The sequence below is a fragment of the Equus quagga genome, chromosome 13, assembly GCF_021613505.1.
Source record: "Equus quagga isolate Etosha38 chromosome 13, UCLA_HA_Equagga_1.0, whole genome shotgun sequence".
NCBI lineage: Eukaryota > Metazoa > Chordata > Mammalia > Perissodactyla > Equidae > Equus > Equus quagga.
In genome coordinates, this window is record NC_060279.1 from 62,410,459 (window position 1) to 62,433,542 (window position 23,084).

At 36.1% G+C, this 23,084-nt stretch overlaps 1 protein-coding gene across 2 annotated transcripts in view; it reads left to right on the forward strand.

The window, feature by feature from the left end:
• The window catches only part of NFATC3 (nuclear factor of activated T cells 3), a 126,699-nt gene that overhangs the window by 51,485 nt on the left and 52,130 nt on the right, over positions 1 to 23,084 (forward strand). For both annotated transcript variants that reach the window (XM_046680915.1, XM_046680914.1), the window contains exons 4-5: positions 15,599 to 15,798; positions 21,193 to 21,365. In XM_046680915.1, coding sequence (XP_046536871.1) covers positions 15,599 to 15,798; positions 21,193 to 21,365 — 373 coding nt within the window. The remainder of the gene's footprint in view (positions 1 to 15,598; positions 15,799 to 21,192; positions 21,366 to 23,084) is intronic.

The following is a 23,084-nucleotide window of genomic DNA, read 5'->3' on the forward strand; positions in this document are numbered from 1 at the left end:
TCTGTCTTTATGCTAGTACCACAGTGTTTTGGTCATTGCAGCTTTGTAGTATGTTTTGAAATCCAAAATTGTGGCACCTTCAGCTTTGTTTTTTATTTTTGAAGATCCTTTTGGCTATTCAGGGTCCCTTGAGATTCCATATGATTTTAGGATGGGTTTTTCTGTTCATGCAAAAAACGTCATTGGAATTTTGATAGGGATTGTATAGAATTTACAGATTGTTTTAGATAGTATTGACATCTTAACAATAATAAATCTTTCAATCAGTGAACGTGGGACATGTTTCCATTTACTTATGTCGTCTTTAATTTCTTTCAGCAGTGTATTGTAACTTTCACTGTACAATTTTTTCATCTCCTTAGTTAAAATTAAATATTTTATTCTTTTTTATGCTATTGTAAATGGAATTGGCTTCATAATTTTGTTTTAGATTGTTCATGTATAGAAATGAAACTGATTTTTGTATATTGACTTTGTGTTCTGCTACTTTGTTGAATTTATATAATAACTCTAATAGTTTTTTTGTGTGTGTGTGTGTGGAATTGTTAGGATTTTCGCTGTATAAGATCATATCACCTGAGAACAGAGAGAATTTTACTTCTTCCTTTCCAGTTTGGATATCTTTTATCTCTTTCTTGCCTAATTGCTCTGGCTAGAATGTCCAGTACTATGTTGAATAGTAGTAGTGACAGCAGGCATCCTTGAGTTGCTCCTGATCTTAGAGGAAAAGCTTTCAGTCTTTTACCTTTGAGTATGATGTTTGCTGTGGATTTTTCATATATGCCTTTTGTTACATTGACATAATTTCTTTCTATTCCTAGTTTGTTGAGTGTTTTTATCATGACAGGGTGTTGAATAATTGCCAAATGCTTTTTCTGAACCAGTTGAGATAATCCTGTGTTTTTTCCCCTTCATTCTGTTAATGTGGTGTGTTACATTGATTGATATTCATATGTTGAACCATTCTTGCATTTTAGGAATAGATCCCACTTGGTCATGCTATATAATCCTTTTAATATGCTACTGAATTCAGTTTGCCAGTATTTTGTTGAGGATTTTGCGTCAATGTTCGTAAGGGATATTGGTCTGTAGCTTTCTTTTCTTGTAGTGTCTTTTTCTGGCTTTGGTATCAGGGTAATGCTAACCTCGTAGAATGAGTTAGGAAGTGTTCCCTTCTCTTCAATTTATTTGAAAAGTTTGAGAAATCTTGGTATTAGTTCTTCTTTAAATGTTTGGTTGAATTCACTGAGTCTAGGGCTTTTCTTTGACAAGAGATTTTTGATTGCTAATTCAATCTTCTTGCTAGGTATAGGAATATTTAGATTGTTTATTTCTTCATGATTTAGTTTTTCACTTGTATATGTACCACATCTTTATCCATTTGTCCCTTGATGGGCACCTAGGTTGCTTCCAAGTCTTGGTTATTGTAAATAATGCTGCAGTGAACACAGGTGTGCATATATCTTTAGACATTCATGTTTTCATGTTCTTTGGATAAATACCCAGCATTGGAATAGCTGGATTGTATGGTAGTTCTATTCTTAATTTCTTCAGGACTCTCCGTACTGTTTTCTATAGTGGCTGCAGCAGTTTGCACTCCTACCAGCAGTGTATGATAGTTTCCTTTTCTCCACATCCTCTCCAACACTTGTTATTTCCTGTCTTGTTAATTATAGCCATTCTGATTGGTGTGAGGTAATACCTCATTGTAGTTTTGATGTGCATTTCCCTGATAATTAGTAACGTTGAACATCTTTTCATGTGCCTGTTGGCCATCTGTATATCTTCTTTGGAGAAATGTCTGTTCATTTTTTAATTGGGTTGTTAGTTTTTTGGGTTTTGTTTTCCTGCTTTTTCTCCCCCAATCCCCCAAGTACATAGTTGTATATTTTAGCTGTGGGTTCTTCTAGTTGTGGCATGTGGGATGCCACCTAAACATGGCCTAATGAGTAGTGCCATGTCCGTGCCCAGGATCCAAACCGGCAAAAGCCTCCGCCAAATTGGAGCACACGAACTTAACCATTCGGCCACGGGGCTGGCCCTTGTTGGTAGTTTTTTTGTTGTTGAGATGTATGAGTTCTTTATTTTGGAATATCCTACTGTTTAATTTGTGTCTTCCAGAAGGGAAAAAAAGAAAAATGGGGCGGCGTGAGGGGTGCCAGCCCTATAAATCCCCTGGAAGTCACTTTAGCCAGACGAGGAGGGGCTTGCAACAATGAGGGAGGTGCAGCATCAATGGCTACCCACCTCTTTATCTGCACCTCTGTTGTCAGAAGCAGCAATCAGTGATCAGAGCACAGATCCCCAATATTTAGAGGACAAGTATTTTTTTGTCCACATGGCTCCCACCAGCTGTAGTGCAAGTTGCTCAGGACCATACCATGTAATTAGGGGTAGGAGGTGAGTAGTTGCTACTGTGCTAATAGCTGAAATTGATCAAAATTAACCACAATTTACCCTCCAGATCTGTCCCTGGAAGTTGCAAGCCTTCAGTAGATTCCAGAGTTCCAAAATGGTTGTGTCAGACAGATTCTGCCAGTGTAATTGCTGTCTAACTGGGGAAACTGTTTCCTGGTAGGGAGATAGCTTCTTACTCTGACATCTTTCCAGAATCCTCTTTATATCTTTATATCTTTTTTTTCGTTTTCTTGCCTTATTGCATTGACTAGGACCTCCTAACACACTCTCAGATTAAAGTAGTGATGGAGGGCATAGTGGTCTTTTTCCCAAACTCAGAAGAAAATTGTTCATAATTGCACCATTAATTTGTTAGCTATAGATTTTTTGTGGGTTTATGTTTGTTATTTTAAATACATTTTATCAGATTAAAAATGTTCCTTTAAACTAATTTGCTAGCATGTTTTACTTTTTTTATTTTAAATCACAAACAGATGTTGAGTGTTATCAAATGCTTTTTCTTGCACAATAGTTTTCTGTTTCAAGGATGTTATAAGAACCATGCAACCAGTGTCTACTTCTTACTTGTATTTTCTGTAATGTGGTGAATTCATAGATGGAGAGAGCCAAATAGAATCTGAATGTTCTTTTATTATTAAATAGGGCTGATAGATGAATGATATGTATATATATGTAGTCTCATTTGTTTTTATAGTTTGTGGTTAGGGACTGTAGAATTATGCAACACTGTTAAGAATCTTCTTCCAAGTTCTCATTGGTTTTGTTTGGGATTCATATGTCCACAATGTTTTTGTGTTGTGGGGGTAAAAAATTTCTATAGTGCCTTCAGAATGCACAAGCATAATTGAGAAATAGAGGCAATTTAGTCTAAAATGAAATTGTGTGCTTGTTGCCAGGAAATTAATCTTTAATAAATTTAACATAGTCTATAATGAGTATTTAATCAGATTATTTTTCTTTTTAGTAATTATTCAAATATGGGAAAATTTTGTTTAATTAAAATCAATAGTTTTCATTGGAGTCCTCTAGTGAAAACACACGTTTTCATTCACTAGGATTGGAAGAGACTTTTGCAGATCTTAACTTTCTGAATTTTTTTTTAGATGGTTTAAGATATTATAGAGTCTCTGTTTTTTTTTTTAGAATAATATTTAGGTTTTAGTACAAATAATTTTAAAATAATTTGATTTAATGTGGACATTTATCCAAAAAGTGCTAGAAAACTACTTGCTACTTAAATTGCTAAATTCAGTGACATTTTGCAGATTTGTGCTGCTGCTGATTGCAAGAGTTGACTTGTTTGTAGTGCTTTACAGTTTACAAAATGTTTTCTCAGAGTTTATATTTAATAGTCACCAAAGTTCTTTGAAAAGGGAAGGCAAGTGCATTGTACAGATGATTTAAGATTACACATAATGTAATTGGCAGAGATCTTAAACCCATGTCTTTTGACTCTGCTGTTTCTCTTTCCATTATACCATATTGCCTCTTATACTGCAGTTATCTTACAATTCATAGTGCTTTTCATTTTATAAAGTACTTTCACATTCATTTAATTCCCCAAGTAAGACTTTTTAGAAACGCTTGTCTTTGACTTAAAGTCTGGTACTGTTTCTACTACCTTTATATCCGCTGGTAAAAAATCTTAGACCTTGTTTACTATTATTGTAGTTTAAGCTCTCTTGGATTAATCATGGTAGACTAACTACTATGACGAATAATTCCCAGTTCTCAGTGGTTTAGGACAAAAGAAAAAGTTTATTTTTCACTTTGTTTCAGATTGTCACTCATGACTCCAAGGTCTGTCCATCTTGTGATGTCATCATCTTAAACACATCTGGGAAAAAAGAAGAGAGTATAAGGAAGGCACATAAGATACACAGAATCTGGAAATTTTACCACTTATTACCACTCACAGTCCTCTGACCAGAAGTAGTTGCCTGGCTCTACTTATATGCAAGAAGACTGAGAAAGTTGTTACTGCCTGGGCAATTTTTCCTCAGCAACAACTCTATACTCTACTCTACTGTACAACTGTATACGTAGGCCTTGGGTGGTTAGCGTGCCTTCTCTGCCATATCCTCTACACAGTATTGATGTGTAATTATATTCAGGAGTTAATAGTAGCTAAGTGATTAATAGAGGCTCTGCAACCAGACTGCTTGAATTTGAATCCTGGGCTCTACTGTACCTTTGGCCAAGTAACTTAACTTTTCTAGACCTTTTATTGAATCATTCATTGCTTAATTTATTCACCCATCTGTCCTTTCACTCATTCAATAAATATTTTTTGATTGCTCACTACGTTGTAGACAATATTCTAGATTTGGGGATCCAGAGATGAACAAGAGAGATAAGGTCCCTGACCTCAAAGGCCTTTCTTTTGTTATACTAAGAAGAGTCAATGAGTGAGTAAACAAATAAACAAAATTATATTAGAATGTATTAAGTGCTATATCAGAAATTAGAATGTGATGTGATAGAGGCTAATTATGGAGGGAACTTTACCTCCGGTTCCTTTTTTGTAAAATGATGATAATACAGTCTGCCTAAGAGCTGATGTGAGGACTAAATGAAACATTGCATGTAAAGAACATGGCATAGTACCTTGCACATAGTAAATGATCAGTAAATGTTAGCTAATATTGTTACTTAGGCTTCTTTGAGTAGCTGGATCAATACTCTCTGAAGCCTGATGAAGAATACGTAGCAGAATGGGTATCTACATTGGCATCCTAGAATTCAACTGGGTTAATTACTGTCATTTGAAAGAGTTATGTTTGCATTCCATGGGCTCACGGTATATCAAAATGAAAGGAGAAGGGCATTATGCACCAATTCTAGAAGGCTTTCTGGTATTTGCCAAAGGAAAATTTCAGATGTCCTCAATATACTTATACCTTGACAGCTAAGTTTCTGAAGTATATATTTCTTGAAATTATGAAAGAACTCAGAACTGTAAAGCGTAGAAAACTACCACCTACCTTCTAGCCAACTAATAAATTAACTTCTTCTTTTATTTAAAGTAAATAATCTTATTCATTAGTATGATTTACAAATATTTCATAAATTCAAGGCAGTCTGTTACTGTAGCTGGGAATTCAGTGGAGGAAAAAATAAGACTTGTTTCCTACTCCCATGAAATTTATAGTGAGGCTTGCAAGTGACATAATACAGTATGCTAAAGATTTAACGGAGGAAATTTAGATCTCTATGAGAGCAAATAGGGACCTGAAACCCAGAAGAAGGGGTTGAATCAGGCACTGCTTATTTGAGGAAAGTTCCTAGCTAATTAGTAAACAGACAGCCAGGGAAAAGGTGAATACTAAGGAAGGAAAAGTATTAAGAAGAGAGAAGGGTTTATAGCTGCACCATCCAATCCAGTAGCCATTAGCCACATTTAAATTTAAATTAACTAAAATTTAAAATTCATTTCTTCAGTTACGTTAACAAATACACTTAACGGTTTGGTAACCACATGTCACGAATGGCTACATTGTCTTTTCAACAAATGATGCTGGAGCAATTGGACATCCATAGGCAAGAAAATAAACCTTAACCTAAAGCTCACATCTTGCACAAGAATTGATACAACGTGGATCATGAATTTTTTAAAAATGCAGATATAAAATATTTTCATCATTTCATCATCTGTTGGGTAGTGTTGGTTTAGAAGCCCGTAAGACCAAGAGAATATGGCATATTAGTGAATTACAAGAAATACACAGCAATAGAATTTGATTTCATTTGTCTAAAAAGTACTAGCATTTTAGGAGTTATCTGAAACATTTTATTCTTGTTTTTCAAAATGTGAAAATCACTTGAAATTATGTCAATTTTTAATTTAACATAGGTAATGGCAACTGTATTTATGTAACAAATGTACTGTTTATAGACAAAGATAAATATGCTTTAAGAGCTTTTACATTGTCTTTTTAACAAATGGTGCTGGAGCAATTGGACATCTGTAAGCAAAAAAATAAACCTTAACCTAAACCTCACATGTAATACAAAAAGTAACTCAATATGGATGGTGAATTTAAACGTGAATTGTAAAACCATAAAACTTTTAAAAGAAAACAGGAGAAAATCTTCAGGACCTCAAGCTCAAAGAACAATTCTAGGACATGATACCAAAAGCACTATGCCTAGGAGAAAAAACTGACAAATTGGATTTCATCAAAATTAAAAACTTTAGCTCTATGAAAGAGCCTATTAAGAGGATGGAAAAGAGAAGCTATAGGCAGGGAGAAAACATTTGCAAACCACATATCTGACAAAGATCTTGTATCTAGAATATATAAAGAACTCTCAAAACTCAACAGTAAAAAATAATTCAGTTAGAAAATGGACAAAAGACCTAACAGACATTTTTGCTGAAGAGAAGATAAGATGGCAAATAAGCATTTGAAAAGATTTTCCTCATCATTAGTCATTAGAAAAATGCAAATTAAAACCACAATGAGATATTACTACATACCTACTAGAACAGTTAAAATAAGAAGAAGTGATAATACTAAATGCTAGCAAGGATGCCAAGAAACTGGATCCCTCATAAACTGTTGTTGGGAATGTAAAATGGTACAGCCACTTTGGAAAATAGTTTGTCAGGTTCTTAAAAAAATAAACTTGCACTCACCGTGTGACCCAGCAATTGCACTCTTGGGCATTTATCGCAGAAAAATAAAAACTATGTTCACACAATAACCTGTATGGTAATGTTTATAGTGGCTTCATCTTTCATAGCCAAAAATTAGAAACAATCCTAATGGATGAATAGTTAAACTCTGGTATTTCTGTACAGTGTACTACCACTGAGAAATAAAAAGGAACAAACTATTGATACATACAACAAGCTGGATGATTTTCCCTGGAATTAATGCTGAGTGGAAAAAAGTCAATCTCAAGTGGTTACATACTGTATGATTCCATTTATATATAGAACATTCTCAAAATGGCAGAGCTGTAGAGATGGAGACTAGAGAATTCGTTTGTGGTAATGGAAGAGTTCTGTATCTTGATTCTTATGGTAGTTACTTGAATTTATACACAGGATAAAATTGCATAAAATTACACACATACTTTATTATACAGTGATGTTTTGTTAAGGCATAAATATTTTGAATCTTATTGCAAAATTTACTGAAATTTTTAAAACGGGGATTGTAGTATTTTTTTCATATTTAGACTTTGATTTCATCATACACCAAGATCCCTTTCCCAGTGATGATTTTTTATATAATGTTGTTATAGGCACATTTTCAGTTTAAAGCAATTTATATTATGGAAATTTAATTTTGTATTTTTAGTATCTCTACAATGTGTTGATGTGTTTCTAATCTATTCAGATTCCCTCCCACCAGGTAATTTAGTGGAACTGATAATAGAACAGCTCTCTTATTGAAGCTGCTCTATCTGTCCTATAGTGACCTTCAGGCTTTAACCCTCCAGCTTTAGTTAAATTAAGCAGGCACAGACCTTTGCTATGGAAACGATATGGAAACATAACAAACAACTTGGCTTACTTTCTTCTACAAAACAGAAGGTGGCCTGAAAAGAAGTAAACTAATACTACATGAAAGTTTTTAGAGAGTAGTGTTAACAGTAGCAATAATTTGTTTATTGCCTACAACTTAATGTCCTGGGGAAATGGGATGGCATGGTAATCTTAATTTATTTGATGGTTCTTTAAAATCCCTGAGGTGCATAGAAGAAGCCCTGTTTTTCTTATGCTGTAGTATATATGTTTAGAGCAGATGTTGGCTGAAATATGTATAGGAAATATATTCTTTTAAAAATGTTATATGCATGACTACCTTCCCCCATCACCAGTTCATTTTACCCTCAAAGTATAAAGGACAGGTGGCTTATTTCTTTGCCAAGCTGGTATTAATGTGAGTCATCTAATATGACTAGGATACTTTGGTATATAGTACTTACTGGTACGTTATGTGATATTTGGGTAACTTAATAGATAGCAATAAAAATTTTTGTTTTTTCTATTTTAGATTTAACTACTTCATTTTGAACAGCTAAGTTAGTGCTGCAATTCTTCTTTAAGTAATTATATTGACTAACATCATGAATTATTTTGCTCCACCAAATGATACTCTGTTATTCCAAAATTCATTCATTCAACAGTGAATACCTTTAACATGCTAGGTACTATACTAAGCTGTAGAGACAATAAGATGGTCACTGTCCGCTTTACTGACTTAGAAGTGAGTGGTAAAGTTGTTGGTATTTCTTGCTCTACTAGATGAACAAACAGTTGGTTTCGTAGAATAATTTGTTCAATTTAGGATTAAACATGAAAGAGCAACAGGTATAGTGAAGGAATGGCTAATCATTTATTAGCCGTGAGTTTGGGGAAGTTCCCTAATCTTTCTTAGCTTTAGGTTCTTCATATGTAAACTGGAAAAAATGATGTGTATTCCACAGGAGTTTTAAGATTAAATGAACTGGGGCTGGCCCGGTGGCACAGTGGTTAAGTTCACACGTTCTGCTTCTTGGCGGCCCGGGGTTCGCTGGTTCAGATCCCGGGTTTGGACATGGCACCACTTGACAAAAGCCATGCTGTGGTAGGCATCCCACGTATAAAGTAGAGGAAGATGGGCGTGGATGGTAGCTCAGGGCCAGTCTTCCTCAGCAAAAAGAGGAGGATTGGCAGTAGTTAGCTCAGGGCTAATCTTCCTCAAAAAAAAAAAAAAGGTTAAATGAACTAGTTTAGTTAAAGCAAAGTATATCACCACTCTCTACCTTCACTTTTTCACCTCTGTGTACAAATGTGGATGAATCTCATTCATTGTTATCACTTAGCCTATCTGCCCTGCTGTAAACCGAAAGAGAAAAATGGCTGAACTTCATTTGTGTGCATATGCACACGTGCCCACACTTGTGCAGTTTCTTCTTTAGTTATTAATTTATTTAGGCTTTTTTTTTGTTGTGATCATGTTGGCATTTTATTTTTTTATGGAATATTTTCCGTTTAATTAAAGCTTTAATGTTTGTTAACTTGTTTATACCAAAATATGTGAAAAGAAATCACAACTGAAAATTCTAATAGATTTCTTGTGTACATAAATATTTAAATATTTACAGAAAACCCCAGCTTCCAGTTAAATATAGTAGATTAAACATGTGTTTACCTTCATTAGACATTAGGCAGCTGCAACAATAAGGAGCACAAATCATTTCATACTAAAGAACCCTGGAAAGGCTCAGGAATTTGAGGCACTGGGTGTCTCTGAAAGTAGGATGTGAGGTGAGACTGAAAACAGGGTTGGTTGAAAGTCTACAAAAGAAGCAGTTATACTTCTTGGATTTTTCTCTTGTATGTGATATAGCCAAGTGATAACTGCTGTCTTGCCCTAAGAGCATATTGGAAATTTATTCTTTAGAGGGAATAAAATAGAGATTCTAGGTTTTGGAATAATGAAGGCAGGGCTTGAGGATCTGTACAGAAAATGAGGTGGATATGGAGGGGGAAGCATAATGAAAGGCTTCATTACTGAATAGGGAGACCTCTGATCCCCTTTCTTAACTCCCAAAATGGTTGCGATAGGTTTATGCTCCCTAGACAGGAGACTGGAGGATTTGCTTTTAGGCAAACTGGTCCAAGACTCATGGTTCCCAATCCTATCAGACCCAACCCCATTCTCTTTTTTTAACAAAGATTTTGTAATACTACTTTATTAACCTGAAATGGGAATCAAGGATAATTTAGTTAACCTACACATATAATTGTAAGAATATCAATATGATGCTCTAATATTAAGAGGAAATACAGTTAGAAAACTTATTTAGAAAAATCATTATGTTTCAAAATGAAAAGGCTGGAGGACTAGAGAAGACACCATGAAGTAGTTAGATACTGGTACCAGTAGTATCACTGTGAGTATTTCAGGTACAAAGGCAAGTGTGTTGATCAGCAACCTAAATTTCATGAGTGAGTGGCATTACTGGCAATGACATGATTTTCTGAAATGATGCTCTCTTGCTAAAGTTTTCCTCAGTTTACTTGGTCGTTGCATTCATGAAAAATTCATGTGTTAAAACTGCAATCTTGGGGGGTATTTATTTGTTCTAAGGAGTTGGATTCTAAGTTCATAAATTTTTCTATATACATGAATACATGATGGTACATTCTAAAGTTCTGTGCAACATAGGCTAGTTCTGCATTTTGAAGAACTATGATTATCCCATGCATTGATAGGAATTTGAATCTCTGGCCCTTTTTCATTAAATGCCTTTAGTCCACCTCACTGATCATGTTGCCATGCTCATTTATTGTATATTGCCTATGGCTGTTTTTGTGCAACAATGGCAGAGTAGTTATGATAACAAACATATGTGGCACTCTCATCGCTTCACACTGCTGCTCATGGCACTGCAAATCACAATGATGCAGTTAAAACTCAGTAGTGTTTTAAGTGCCATGAGTATTGCTGCACTGGAAGTTTTACAGTGCGTGCTTGTGTCAAAACAAGAAAAGAAAAGTGGATTTCAAATTTATCAAATTAGGTAGCAAAGCATTATGTTTATTGTGTAATAACAATGTGGTTGGGCCTAAAAAAGTGTATGTCTTACATAGCCTCACATTTCCATCTAGATGGCTCACTGTTACCTTGAATACAATATGACTAATGTTGAAAATATTACTTTATCTCCCTCCAAACCTGTTCTAAATCACTGACTTCTTCACTTTCTTTATTTGCTAGTGATACCCATTCTCCTAGGAGTTGAAGCTCAGAACTTCTAACTTCTTTGTTCACTTCTCTTTATTAATCTATACGTAGTCAGTTAGAAAAATCTCTTGAGGGTCTCAGGAAAGATTTATTGCATTCATCCCTCTCCATTCCTATTTTCTATTTATGTTCTCACTTCCACCCTAGTTTAAACTTTCAGTACATATCATTTTTTTTTAATTTTTAATTTTTTTTTTTTGAGAAAGATTAGCCTTGAGCTACCTACTGCCAATCCTCCTCTTTTTGCTGAGGAAGACTGGCCCTGAGCTAACATCCATGCTCATCTTTCTCTACTTTATATGTGGGACGTCTACCACAGCATGGCTTTTGCCAAGTGGTGCCATGTCCGCACCCGGGATCCAAACCAGTGAACCCCGGGCCACCGAGAAGCAGAACGTGTGAACTTAACCCCTGCGCCACCGAGCCGGCTCCAGTACATATCATTTTTGTGCTTCAGCCTCTTAGCTGGTTTCCATGATTCTTTTTTCTTCTTCAGAGAGCCTTAATTGCTTTTTGTCATATGTTTCCCCACATCTTATATTATTAATAATCAACTTCTGCCTTTCAGAGTCTTCACTGATTCCTTAAAGTTTAATACATGCCACTTTGTTCTTTATTTTAGTGTCACCTATATAATACTGGCTGAAGCAGTAACATTCAATATGACTATTTCCATAATGGATCCTCAGTAAAAAGAGGAAGGGGGTAGGGTGGTCAACAAGACGAAGTTTCTCTTTTTGGAACTTATATGATACTGAGGAAAACAGATAATAAACAAGTGTATAGTACACTTTTGATGGTGATCAATACTATGAAAAATAATAAAACAGGATAAGAGGACAGAAATGTGGTATTTTAGATAGGGTGGTCTTCTCTGGGGAGCTGACCTTTGAGTATAGAGCTGAAGAAGTGAGGTAGTATAAAGATTGGAGGGAAGAATGTTTCAGAGGAATAAAATATTAAGTATGAAGGCCCTGAGGTTAGAAATGAGCTTGGGTAGTTCATGCAATAAGGCCAGGATGGCCAGAGCAGACTGTGGAAGGGAGAGAACAGAACGTAAGGCAACAAGTTAGCCAGGGCCTGAATCACATAGGTTTTGTAAATCATCAAAGGACATTTGAATTTATTTCTGAGTGTGGAAGGAAACCATGAGAGAGTTCTGAGCAGGAAGGTAAAATTATCCGGTTAATGTTACAAGTTTGTTTTGGCTGTAGGGGAGCAAGCGTGAAAACAGGGAGAGCACTTACAAGGCTGTTGCAATGGTCCAGGCTTTAATTGCTTCTCTATAAATGTTAGAGGACTGAAAACCATCCTGCGTAAATTATATTACCTGATAATAGGCAAAAATCTTCTTGTCTTTTAGTGGGTAGAGGAGGATAATCAATAAATTATGATGTTGCTTGGTTACAAACTCCAATGTAAAGCCAGGGATGGGCAATTGGGGGGGGAGTAAAGCATTCACTGAAGGACCACATGATACAATAAAACTCCTTCTACACATTTGAAATTCTGACTCAATTCCATACTTAGAATCATGGATGCAGACTAATAGCTAGCATTTGTTTATCACTAACTACACGCCAGACATTGTACTAGGTACTCTATATTTGATATCATGTGTGAGGATACTTTATAAACCATAGTACAGAAACAGAAGAGAAAATTTTTTAAAGGTTATTAGGCAGCTCATAAAATCTCAGGCCTGGAAGGTACATGGCCTGGAACAGTATCCAGCCATCCTAGCCAGTACTGCTATAGTGAAAACATCACTGACACTGTGACTCACAGCTACACCTTGTACTGACAGGGCTTGGGAGTGGGTGCCAGAAATGCTACCAGTACTCCCTTAAAGAGCTGGATTCTTCCTTTGCTATGCTTACTGAAAAATGGACTTTATGCAACCTACATTATCATATTGCTCTCTTGCTGGTTTAAGGGATTAAAGCCGCCAGAGAGCAAATCTTTTTCCCAGAGGGCACTTGGGGCCAAAAGTAGAAGTGGGGATTGCTGAGAGAGATCTCTCCAAAGCTTGTAAGACTTCCACCAAGTGCAAGGAAGCCACCATCCCAAAGTAGAGGAGTCAGACTAAAGGTCCAGTAAAGCCCAGACATAGCTTAAGAACTGTGACCTGACAAAAGAAATAGCATGCCTCTTTCTGGAATTAAATATTTTTTACTTCAGTCTCCACAGTTCTTTTATACAAAATGTCTAGTATATGTTAAACAGTACACACATGTAAAAGAAAGTGTGACCCACAATAAACAGAAAACAATCAATAGAAGCAGACCCAGAGATGGCCTAGGTCTAACTCTACATCTGTGTTGGAGTTATCAGAAAGAGACATTAATATAACCATGATAAAAATGCTAAATTATCCGGTAGAAAAAGTGAAGAGATGTGAGGAGATGGAGGAATTTCAGTAGAGACATGGGACTTTTTTTTTTTTAATCAAAAGGATAATGATAAGGACAAAGATACAAAAGAAAACTACAGATCAATATTCGTAATGAATATAAACACAAAAATCTTCAATAAAAAACTAGCAAATCAAATGCAACAGTACATTAAAGAGATTATACAGGCTGACCAAAGTGGGATTTATCCCAGAAATGTAAAAGGCGATTCAACATATAAAAATCAATTGATCTAATACAGCACATTGATAGAATGAAGAACTAAAAACCAGATGATCATCTCAGTTGACAAAGAAAATGTTTGACAAAATTTAACAGCCTTTCATTAAAAACAAACAAAAAACACTCAGCAAACTAGGACAAGGGGGAAATTCCTTAGCATTATCAAGATCATTTCTGAAAGGTCCACAGCTAACATACTTAATGATAAAAGACTGAAAGCTTTTTCCCTAAGATCAGGAACAAGATAAGGATGCTTGCTTTTACCACTGCTATTCAACATTTGTACTGGAAGTTCTAGCCAGAACTATTAGGTAATAAAAAGAAATAAAAGGCATCCTAATTGGAAAGGAAGAGGTAAAACTATCTCTATTCACCGACAACATGTTCCTGTACATAGAAAATCCTAAATAACCCACAAGAAATTAGAGCTAATTAACCAGTTCAGTGAAGTTGCAGGGTAGAAGATTAACGCACACTTATCTATATACCAGTGTTTCCATATACCAGAAAATATTCGCAAATCATATATCTACAAGGGATTAATATTCAGAATATGCAAAGAACTCCTACAACTCAACACCGAAACAAATATACGTACATACAAATATAAACTCCCAAAGAATGTTGAATTTGTTTGTTTGTTTAAGCAGGCACTTAACTTGATTGGAGCCAGCCTGCAAAACTTGTCTCCCTGTGGTTGATGGCAGCTTATAATCTCATTTCAGTTATTTTAGCCTTGGTTAGGCTGCTTGAATCTGTCCTGTTTGTGGATGTTTCACAGGTCAGCCAAAGGGTTGGCAGAGTTTATATGTATAATTTGGAGCTCCACTTCTCTGGCTGTCTCCTTTCTGGGATTTCCCACTTACTTTCCTGAGGCTATGGTTGTCTCAGATTCTGTCCTTGGTTCTGCAAACCCTTTAGACTATAGATTTTCTATGGAAATTTTAGCCACTCTGTAAGGCTTGGACTGTAGCTTTCCCTCAGGTTAGAAGCCTTAAAAACAGGAAGCACACCTTTTGTTATTCTTTTACATGTGCCAGTTTGCTTCCAGTATCTGCTCTCCATGTTTGCAAATCATTCTTTATATTTGTTCCAGTTTATGGTGGTTATCTTCATGATGATGGGTCAGATGGATGCTACACAGCCATCAGACTGGATGTGGGAGTCTCCCCTAGTGTTATTTGTATACTTCTTTAGGCTCTATTTCTTTTAATTGCTTCCTTTTTCGTGGTCCCTATTTTTGCCTCCAGCACCTCCTGGTCATATCTCTTATCAATCCTGTGTGGTCATCTTAACCCAGCAATAGTGAAGGGTACAAAACAAAGTCAAGTAGCCCAGCTTGTTAATAAGTCAGTTGAGTTTCTAAGTTGGTAACATGGAATTGGCTTTTTCAGACTTTCTACTAAATACTAAAACAAAGTGTCTCTGATTTTAACAGCCTGTTAGAGGATCTGTCCACACTCTGAAGTCTTTAGGTCTGGTCTGGATGGTTAATGTTGCCTGGAATACAGAGTTCAGTCCTCTAAGAAGGCTTTGCAAAATTTTTGTTGACCTAGATATTTATAAAAAAAAACCCTCTCATCTCATTGTAACACATTCCAGCATTTCATAACTCTTAAACTATTTCCAAAATTTGGAGGGCTGTTCACTTACTACTTTTTCTGTTATCTTTTTTGAAATAACATTTTATGTATCAATAATATATGATACAGGTATAATAAACTTACTTGTTGTAAGCTTATTGTAAAATGCATGGATAATGAATTGTATTTTTCTGTGTTCGTTCTTCCAAATTAGCTCCTGGGCTATAGTGAAAAGCCGATAAATCTACAGATGTTTATTGGAACAGCAGATGATCGATATTTACGACCTCATGCATTTTACCAGGTGCATAGAATCACTGGGAAGACAGTTGCTACTGCAAGCCAAGAGATAATAATTGCCAGCACAAAGGTTCTGGAAATTCCACTTCTTCCTGAAAACAATATGTCAGCCAGGTATCTTGAAACGTACCCCAAAATGGACAGTTCTTTCTTTTCCTAAAACAACTTTTAGAAAAAGTGTGTATTTTTTTATAGTACAAAAATAAAATATTCATTGTTCTAAATTAACTGAATAACATTATGTAAATAATTTTATTATATTTGCTAAGTTTGGTAGCATATTTCCATAAGGAAAGTTCAGTTCAGCAAAAGTTTATGAACCATGTAGTACCAGCCAAGCATCATGCTAGGTGATAGATAAAAATAAATGGACTTTTTCCAAGTAGCTCTCGGTCTAATAGAGTAGACAATAAATAAACAATTTCAGTACAATTGTGATTGGCAAGTTTCCTTCACATGGGTTAGTTGGGGTTATATATAGTTGCCTGTAATAGAAAACTGAAATGCAATGGCTTAAACAGTTAGAGATTTAGTTTTTTATTCCATAAAATAAATATATAGATAGGCATTATAGGGCTAGCACAGTGGCTTGGGGCCCCAAGCTCCTTCTGTTTTTCCTTCTGCTATTTTTACTTTTTTTTTTTTTACTATATATATATACTTTTTTCTTTTTCTTCTTCTCCCCAAAGCCTCCTAGTACGTAGTTGTATATTCTAGTTGTGCGTGCCTCTGGTTGTGCTACATGGGCTGCCACCTCAGCATGGCTTGATGAGCGGTGCCATGTCCGTGCCTGGGATCTGAACCAGCAAAACCTGGGGCTGCTGAAGCGGAGCGCGCAAACTTAACCATTCAGCCACCGGGCCAGCCCCTCTTCTGCTATGTTTAGCATCTGGTTCCCATACTCAAGGTGGCCTCACGATCCAGAAGGAATGAGGAGGAAGGGGTAGGATGAAGGATAAAAGAGAACTTCCATCTGAGTCAGGCCTCTTCAAAGAGCCTTTCCCAGAAACTTACCCAACACCTTTACTACATCTCATTGATCATCTTTGTATATAAGGAAGACTTGGCTGTGTTTTTTTCACATTGCCACCTCTAACAATATAGGGGCCTATTACTGAGGAAAAAGGGAAGAAAGGGTATTTGGTAGGCACCTGTTAATTCGCCACATCCAGGTATGTGAAACGTACATTGAAGTTTGTTATAGAAGTTGCTTCAAACTACAGTATGGACCTTTCTTAAAACGGCAGTAACGTCTATCCCAGACTATTGCAAGAACAGTCCTATAAAATCAGATTTCAGTCTGAAACTCTGTTCTTTTGAATTTATATTTAAATAACTTTTTAGGTAAACTGAATATATACCCCTGAAGACATAGCAATTTATGATATAATTTTACTATTGTAAAATAAGAATTGCCTCAAGAAATCACTTATCCTGTTACCTACTTATTACCAGAAAAGACAAGTTCATGTAAATTTAAATAAAACCTTATTTTTGTCTTCCTTGTTCAAATAGTATTCAAGAACCCAACCCAGTAAGTCATTACACAGGGGCTATGACAGAGTTCTTTCACGGCAAAGGCAGACAGCTAACTGATAATCTCTACTCTTAAGTTTCTGTGTGCTATGATGTACAAAGAACTTTGGAATTTAAAACTCAGCTTTAAACTGTCTTTTTCTAAGAACTCGTAAAATTGATCCCTAGGACACACTTTGCAGGCCATGTTTCCATTTGTTCCTCTGGATTTTCAAAGCAGTACATTTGAATCAAGTTAAATAGAAAATTACCAGAAGCCTATTATGCTTCGTAACTTTGCTTGAAAGACATTATAAGAAATAGCCATATGAATACCTCCTCATAATCTGAAAAACCATCATTAAAGATATCATCTCTTTTTTATTTTTTTTAAAAGATTGGCACCTGAGCTAACAACTTGCCATTTTTTTAAATTGCTTTTTCTCCCCAAATACCCCCAGTACACAGTTGTATATTTTAGTTGTGGGTTCTTCTAGTTGTGGCATGTGGGACGCCTCCTCAACATGGCCTGATGAGGTGTCATGTCTGCGCCCAGGATCTGAACCGGCAAAACCCTGGGCTGCTGAAGCACAGCGCAGATACTTAACCACTCAGCCCTGGGGCTGGCCCCAAGATATCATCTCTTAGATTGGTCATTATTACACACACACACACACACAAACAAACACACACACACAGATTCTTCAAGTTAAAGGAATAAAGTTGGTGTTTCCTGATGACATGGTGGATTTTGCTTTACCAGGCAACAAGAGACCTATAGTGACTTTATCACATTTACTTTTTGCTTTGGCTTCCAGGAAGTTCATGGTCAAGCTCAGTTATAGAAATTATAGTAATCTCTATAACTCTAGATTTGGGATATATTTATTTCCTGTTCTTTCTACTTAAAACATTTTTCTATTTCTTTTTTCTTCACTTTATTTGTATTTATATTGTAAAATCCCTCATATCCTTTCTAAAAATAATATATAAATCAACAAATTAAAGAAAAAAGAGTACCTGAGTTTCTAAGACACATTCTGGAGAAATTGGGAAAACCTCGCATACTGAATAGTGTAAAAAAATCAAAACAGTAGGATCTAAACATATCTGCCTCCTCCTTTTCCCATCTACTAGCACATGGAACAGAGGTGATGGGACATGATTCATGTCCCTTCCCTAACCAGACCTGGCGCATATACTGCCTGCCTGGATCAGACCGGATAGGACAGAGCTGGAGAAATACCATTGTCACTGGTAACAAGCAGCTTAGTCTTCTCACACCATCCTGCCGTATACATACCTGAAGCTTCTCTGGCCATTCTATCCACTCTGGACTATTAGATTGGGGAACATGAATCCTATAGGAACCAAGGCTTTTGGCAAGATTGTGTGTGTCCAAGAAGGGCTTAAGTAAGGAGCAACAAGGAAGTTACCCAAATCTAAGAAACCTTTTCCATGTACCTTAGATAACAGAGTAGCTAATGCTGAATAAGCCTGTTTTACCCAGGAACTATTAGGATATACTTGGGTGATTGAGTGTAATTTAATTTCAGATAGTGGTAGATAAATTTATGGAGGCCAGCCCCATGGCCGAGTGGTGGAGTTTGTGCACTCCACTTCAGCAGCCCAGGGTTTCACAGGTTCGGATCCTGGACGCTGACCTAGCACCGCTCCTCAAGCCATGCCGAGGCAGTGTCCCACATAGCAGAGCCAGAAGGACCTACAACTAGAATATACAACTATTTACTGGGGGGTTTTGGTGAGAAGAAGAAAAAAAATGAAGATTGGCAACAGATGTTAGCTCAGGTGCCAGTCTTTAAGAAGACTAAAGAGGCCGGCCCCATGGCTGAGTGGTTAAGTTCATGTGCTCTGCTGCTGCGGCCCAGGGTTTCACAGGTTTGGATCCCGGGCGTGGACATGGCAACGCTCATCAGGCCATGCTGAGGCAGCGTCCCAGGTGCCACAACTAGAAGGACCCACAACTATGTACAGGGGGGCTTTGGGGAGAAAAAAATAAAGTCTTTTTAAAAAAGAAAAAAAAAAATTTGTGAATGATAGATAAGAGCGTTATTCAGAATAATTTATGTACAAGTGAGTTGTAGGTATGTATTAAATGGCTCTATTGCTCTCTAAAAGCAGTAAAGTGGGAAAAGATGGATATATGCTCCCTTTGTTTTGCCTACTGGCCCACAGGCTTGGTCATTTCAAACCTAATCTATTTTGCACATGGAAGACCCTTTATTTAAGCTCAGTATGCTAACCCATAAACCTGTAAAATACTTTAAATATAGGACACCAGTATTCATTGCCCTCACATATTCATAGCTCCTCCCTGTTTTTAAAACTAGATGAATGTGGATGAGGCAATGTTACACTCGAAGTTGTAAACAGTTATTTTCATTCCTATATGTGTACTTTTTAAATTGGTTTGGAGTTTTTTCCTTTTCTTTTTTTGTATTTCTTAGCCAGAGTTTTAAGATGGTCATTTCCCATACTTTTATTCCAAATCTTCTATTAGAAATGGCTCTCTGCTAAAATACCTTCCCTCAAAATTCAATAAAATGTATAACCTCTGGTATTTCCCTCTAAAGACTCATGTTGGATATTAACATGAATAATGACTACCTTGATAGAATTTGACCAATACTGCTTTGAGCTAAAGTGTAATTTTTCAATTTTAAGTTAAATATAATTTGTTATACATAAATGACAAATGTTTATTTTCAAAAGCATTTCCTTTCTTAGAAATTTATTCTCCTGTGTCTTTCTGAAAATGAAAATATTCATTCCTTTGGGATTCTTCCTTGTGCTTTACTATTCCTTCGTTCTTACCTTGATAACCTAGTTTTGTAATATATGTTGTCCTTTCAAGTGACTTCTATGGCCTCTGGGCAGTAAGCATTAGAATTGGAACTATTGGTAGATAAAGGATGGATAACAAGGAAGCTATAAGAGAGAGTAAACTTTAATTAACTAGAATGTCTGATCATTAGTTATCCACTTTCTTTATTTTTCCAAAATGTGAATAACAAAGATATGTTGTAGGTAGTTGTTTCCTACCGTGATTGTGTGTTAAGCAGCCATACTTAGTAATAAATTTTGAAGATAATGAAATATTAGACCTTAAATGCCAAAACTTAATCCTGTGTGTGCATTCTTTAGAAATGCAAGAATCTTAGCCTGATCGATTGCTTTTATTAATAAACGTATCACTATAAAAGTATAAATATGCTATTAATGGCTTATTTGTGGTCTTAGAAGTGCATCTTTTCTGGCCTAGTTGCATGTATAGATTTAAAGAGTCTTTATTTTATGTTTCATTTATCTAGTTCTGTAAAACAAACTACCCCCAAAATTTACTGGCTTAAAGTAATAACTTTATTATTTTTCATGATTCTTTGGATTGGTTGGACTCAGCTGATCCATTCATGTGGTATCAGCTGGGATTACTTAGGTACCTGAATTCAGCTGGGAGCTCAGCTGGGGTGGCTGGAGTAGTTGAGGATTTTCTGGGCCTCTCTCTCCAGTGTGCTAGTTGGACTTCTTCATGGTGGTTCAGGGCTCCAAAAGAGGGAAAGTGGAATTTAAAAGGCTTCTTAAGGGCTAGGCTCATAACTTACACAGTATCACTTGGCGACATTCTGTTTGTCAAAGCGAGTCATTAGGCCGGCTCTCAAGGAGAGAAGGGACATAGGTACTCGACCTCTTAATGGGAGAAGTAGCATGTGACTACAGGAATGGGGAGGAATTATTGACAGCCATCTTTGCAGACAGTCGACCACACTTACTGTTACTTTTGTCATACAAAAACATTTTCAATCCCAAAATTGAAATAGCAGAAAATAGCTATCATACATCTTTCTCTTTTGGCCTGATTTCAGATAGTGATGATAGGTCTGCCCTGCTAAATTAACAGTAGCTATTTAGCTGAGTTATTTAGAACTACTAATTTTCAGTAAGCAAATAAAATTTTTATATTTTTCTCCCTAGTATTGACTGTGCAGGTATTTTGAAACTCCGCAATTCAGATATAGAACTTCGGAAAGGAGAAACTGATATTGGCAGAAAGAATACTAGAGTTCGACTTGTGTTTCGTGTACACATCCCACAGCCCAATGGAAAAGTTCTTTCTCTGCAGACAGCTTCTATACCTGTTGAGTGCTGTAAGTGAGCTGGTGATGATGTTTTAAAATTTTGTTTATAGTAGGTCATTTTCTGTTTTGCTTATAGTGTAATATTCGGATCCAAAGTGTAAACTGAGGCACACAGTCTGGATTGCTGGTGTGATCTTCTTATATGGAAATAAGCTACATTTTTAGGAGAGAGGAATACTACTCTTGGAGTTATAAAATGGCTTCTCCTTATAATTTGACCCTAGATAGCTGTGTGACTGTAAATAAATTCTCTTGACCACACTTTTCTTATCTGTAAATGAGGAAGGAAGGCTTGATGACACCTGAGGACCAAATCATGAAGCTAATACTAAGTGTCACTTGGTCATGTTTGTTTTATTAAAATGTCAGCCTCCATGTTGGAAGATGCCTGTCTCTTTAAGCTGATACCTCAGCTAAATAAGCACTTACAGGATTTCGTTTTTTGTTTTTTTTTACCATGATTTATTTACAACATCAGACTGAGAAAGTGAATGCTTTTTCCCCTGACTTACAAAGGCAAGAGAAGAGAAAAGGCCCTAGAACCTGATATCTACCCAAGCCCTGGAGAACTGTGGACCTCTGGCAGGTTAGCTGCTAGGACTGAAATATCAAGACTGCTGTTTAGATCTTTAGGGCATAGACTTAGAAGTGTTCTAATTCTGTGTCTTAATCTGGTGTAGGAGGAAACTGAGGCACGAATGTCTCAAGTACTTATCCAAGGTTATTTGCTTGTTGGTGACAGAGCTGTGTCTAGAACACAGGTTTTCTTAGTGCTCTTTCGATTGTACTATACTATTTTACTTCGTTAACCACATGCATTCTTAATTTGGGATCACACCTACTGTATTACCTTTCTACGCCTCCTTTTGCTATTTGCTGAATTCAAGTAATGCTTTATCATTTCCCAGTTGACTGTGGGAATCACTGAGTAAATCCATGGTAATAGAATTCACTGTAGAAATAATTTTTGCATTAATTTTTGATAGATAATACAGGTAAATGGTACAAAATTTAAAAAGAATAAAAGGATATAGAGTACAGAGCAAATTTCCAAGTCGGCTAGTTCTGCTTCTTAGAAGCAGCTATCATTGCCAGCATCTTTATTATCCTCCCAGAGTATTCTATGCCCATGTAAGCATATATGTGTGTCTCTCCTTCTTCTTCTTCTTCTTCTTTTTTTTTTTTTTTTGCTGAGGAAGATTAGCCCTGAGCTAACATCTACTGCCAATCTTCCTCCATTTTTTTTTTTTTTTTGCTTGAGGAAGACCAGCCCTGAGCTAACATCTGTGCCAGTCTTCCTCTACTTTATATGTGGGTCACTGCCACATCATGGCTCACAAGTGGTGTATGTCTGCACTTGGGATCTGAACTCACAGACCCAGACCACTGAAGCAGAGTGTGCCAAACCCTACCACTGCTCCACAGGGCTAGTCCCTCTGTCTCTTTTTTAACAAAGTAATTTAAATAATTTAAGTTCATAGAGTAGTTTGAATTGTTGAGATGAAGCTACTCAAATGATTTTCTGTTTTTTCTTTTAGTTTATTAATATGTGATTATTGATGAGAGCATAGAAAAAGCAGAATGGTACAAAGAATATTATTAAAATCTTTTGTATAATATCACTTCCCCGAGATAGTCACTGTTAACCTTTCTTTGGATTTTCTTTTCTTTTCTTTCTTTCTTTCTTTTTTTTGTCTCTCTCTATATATACATATATACAATATTTTT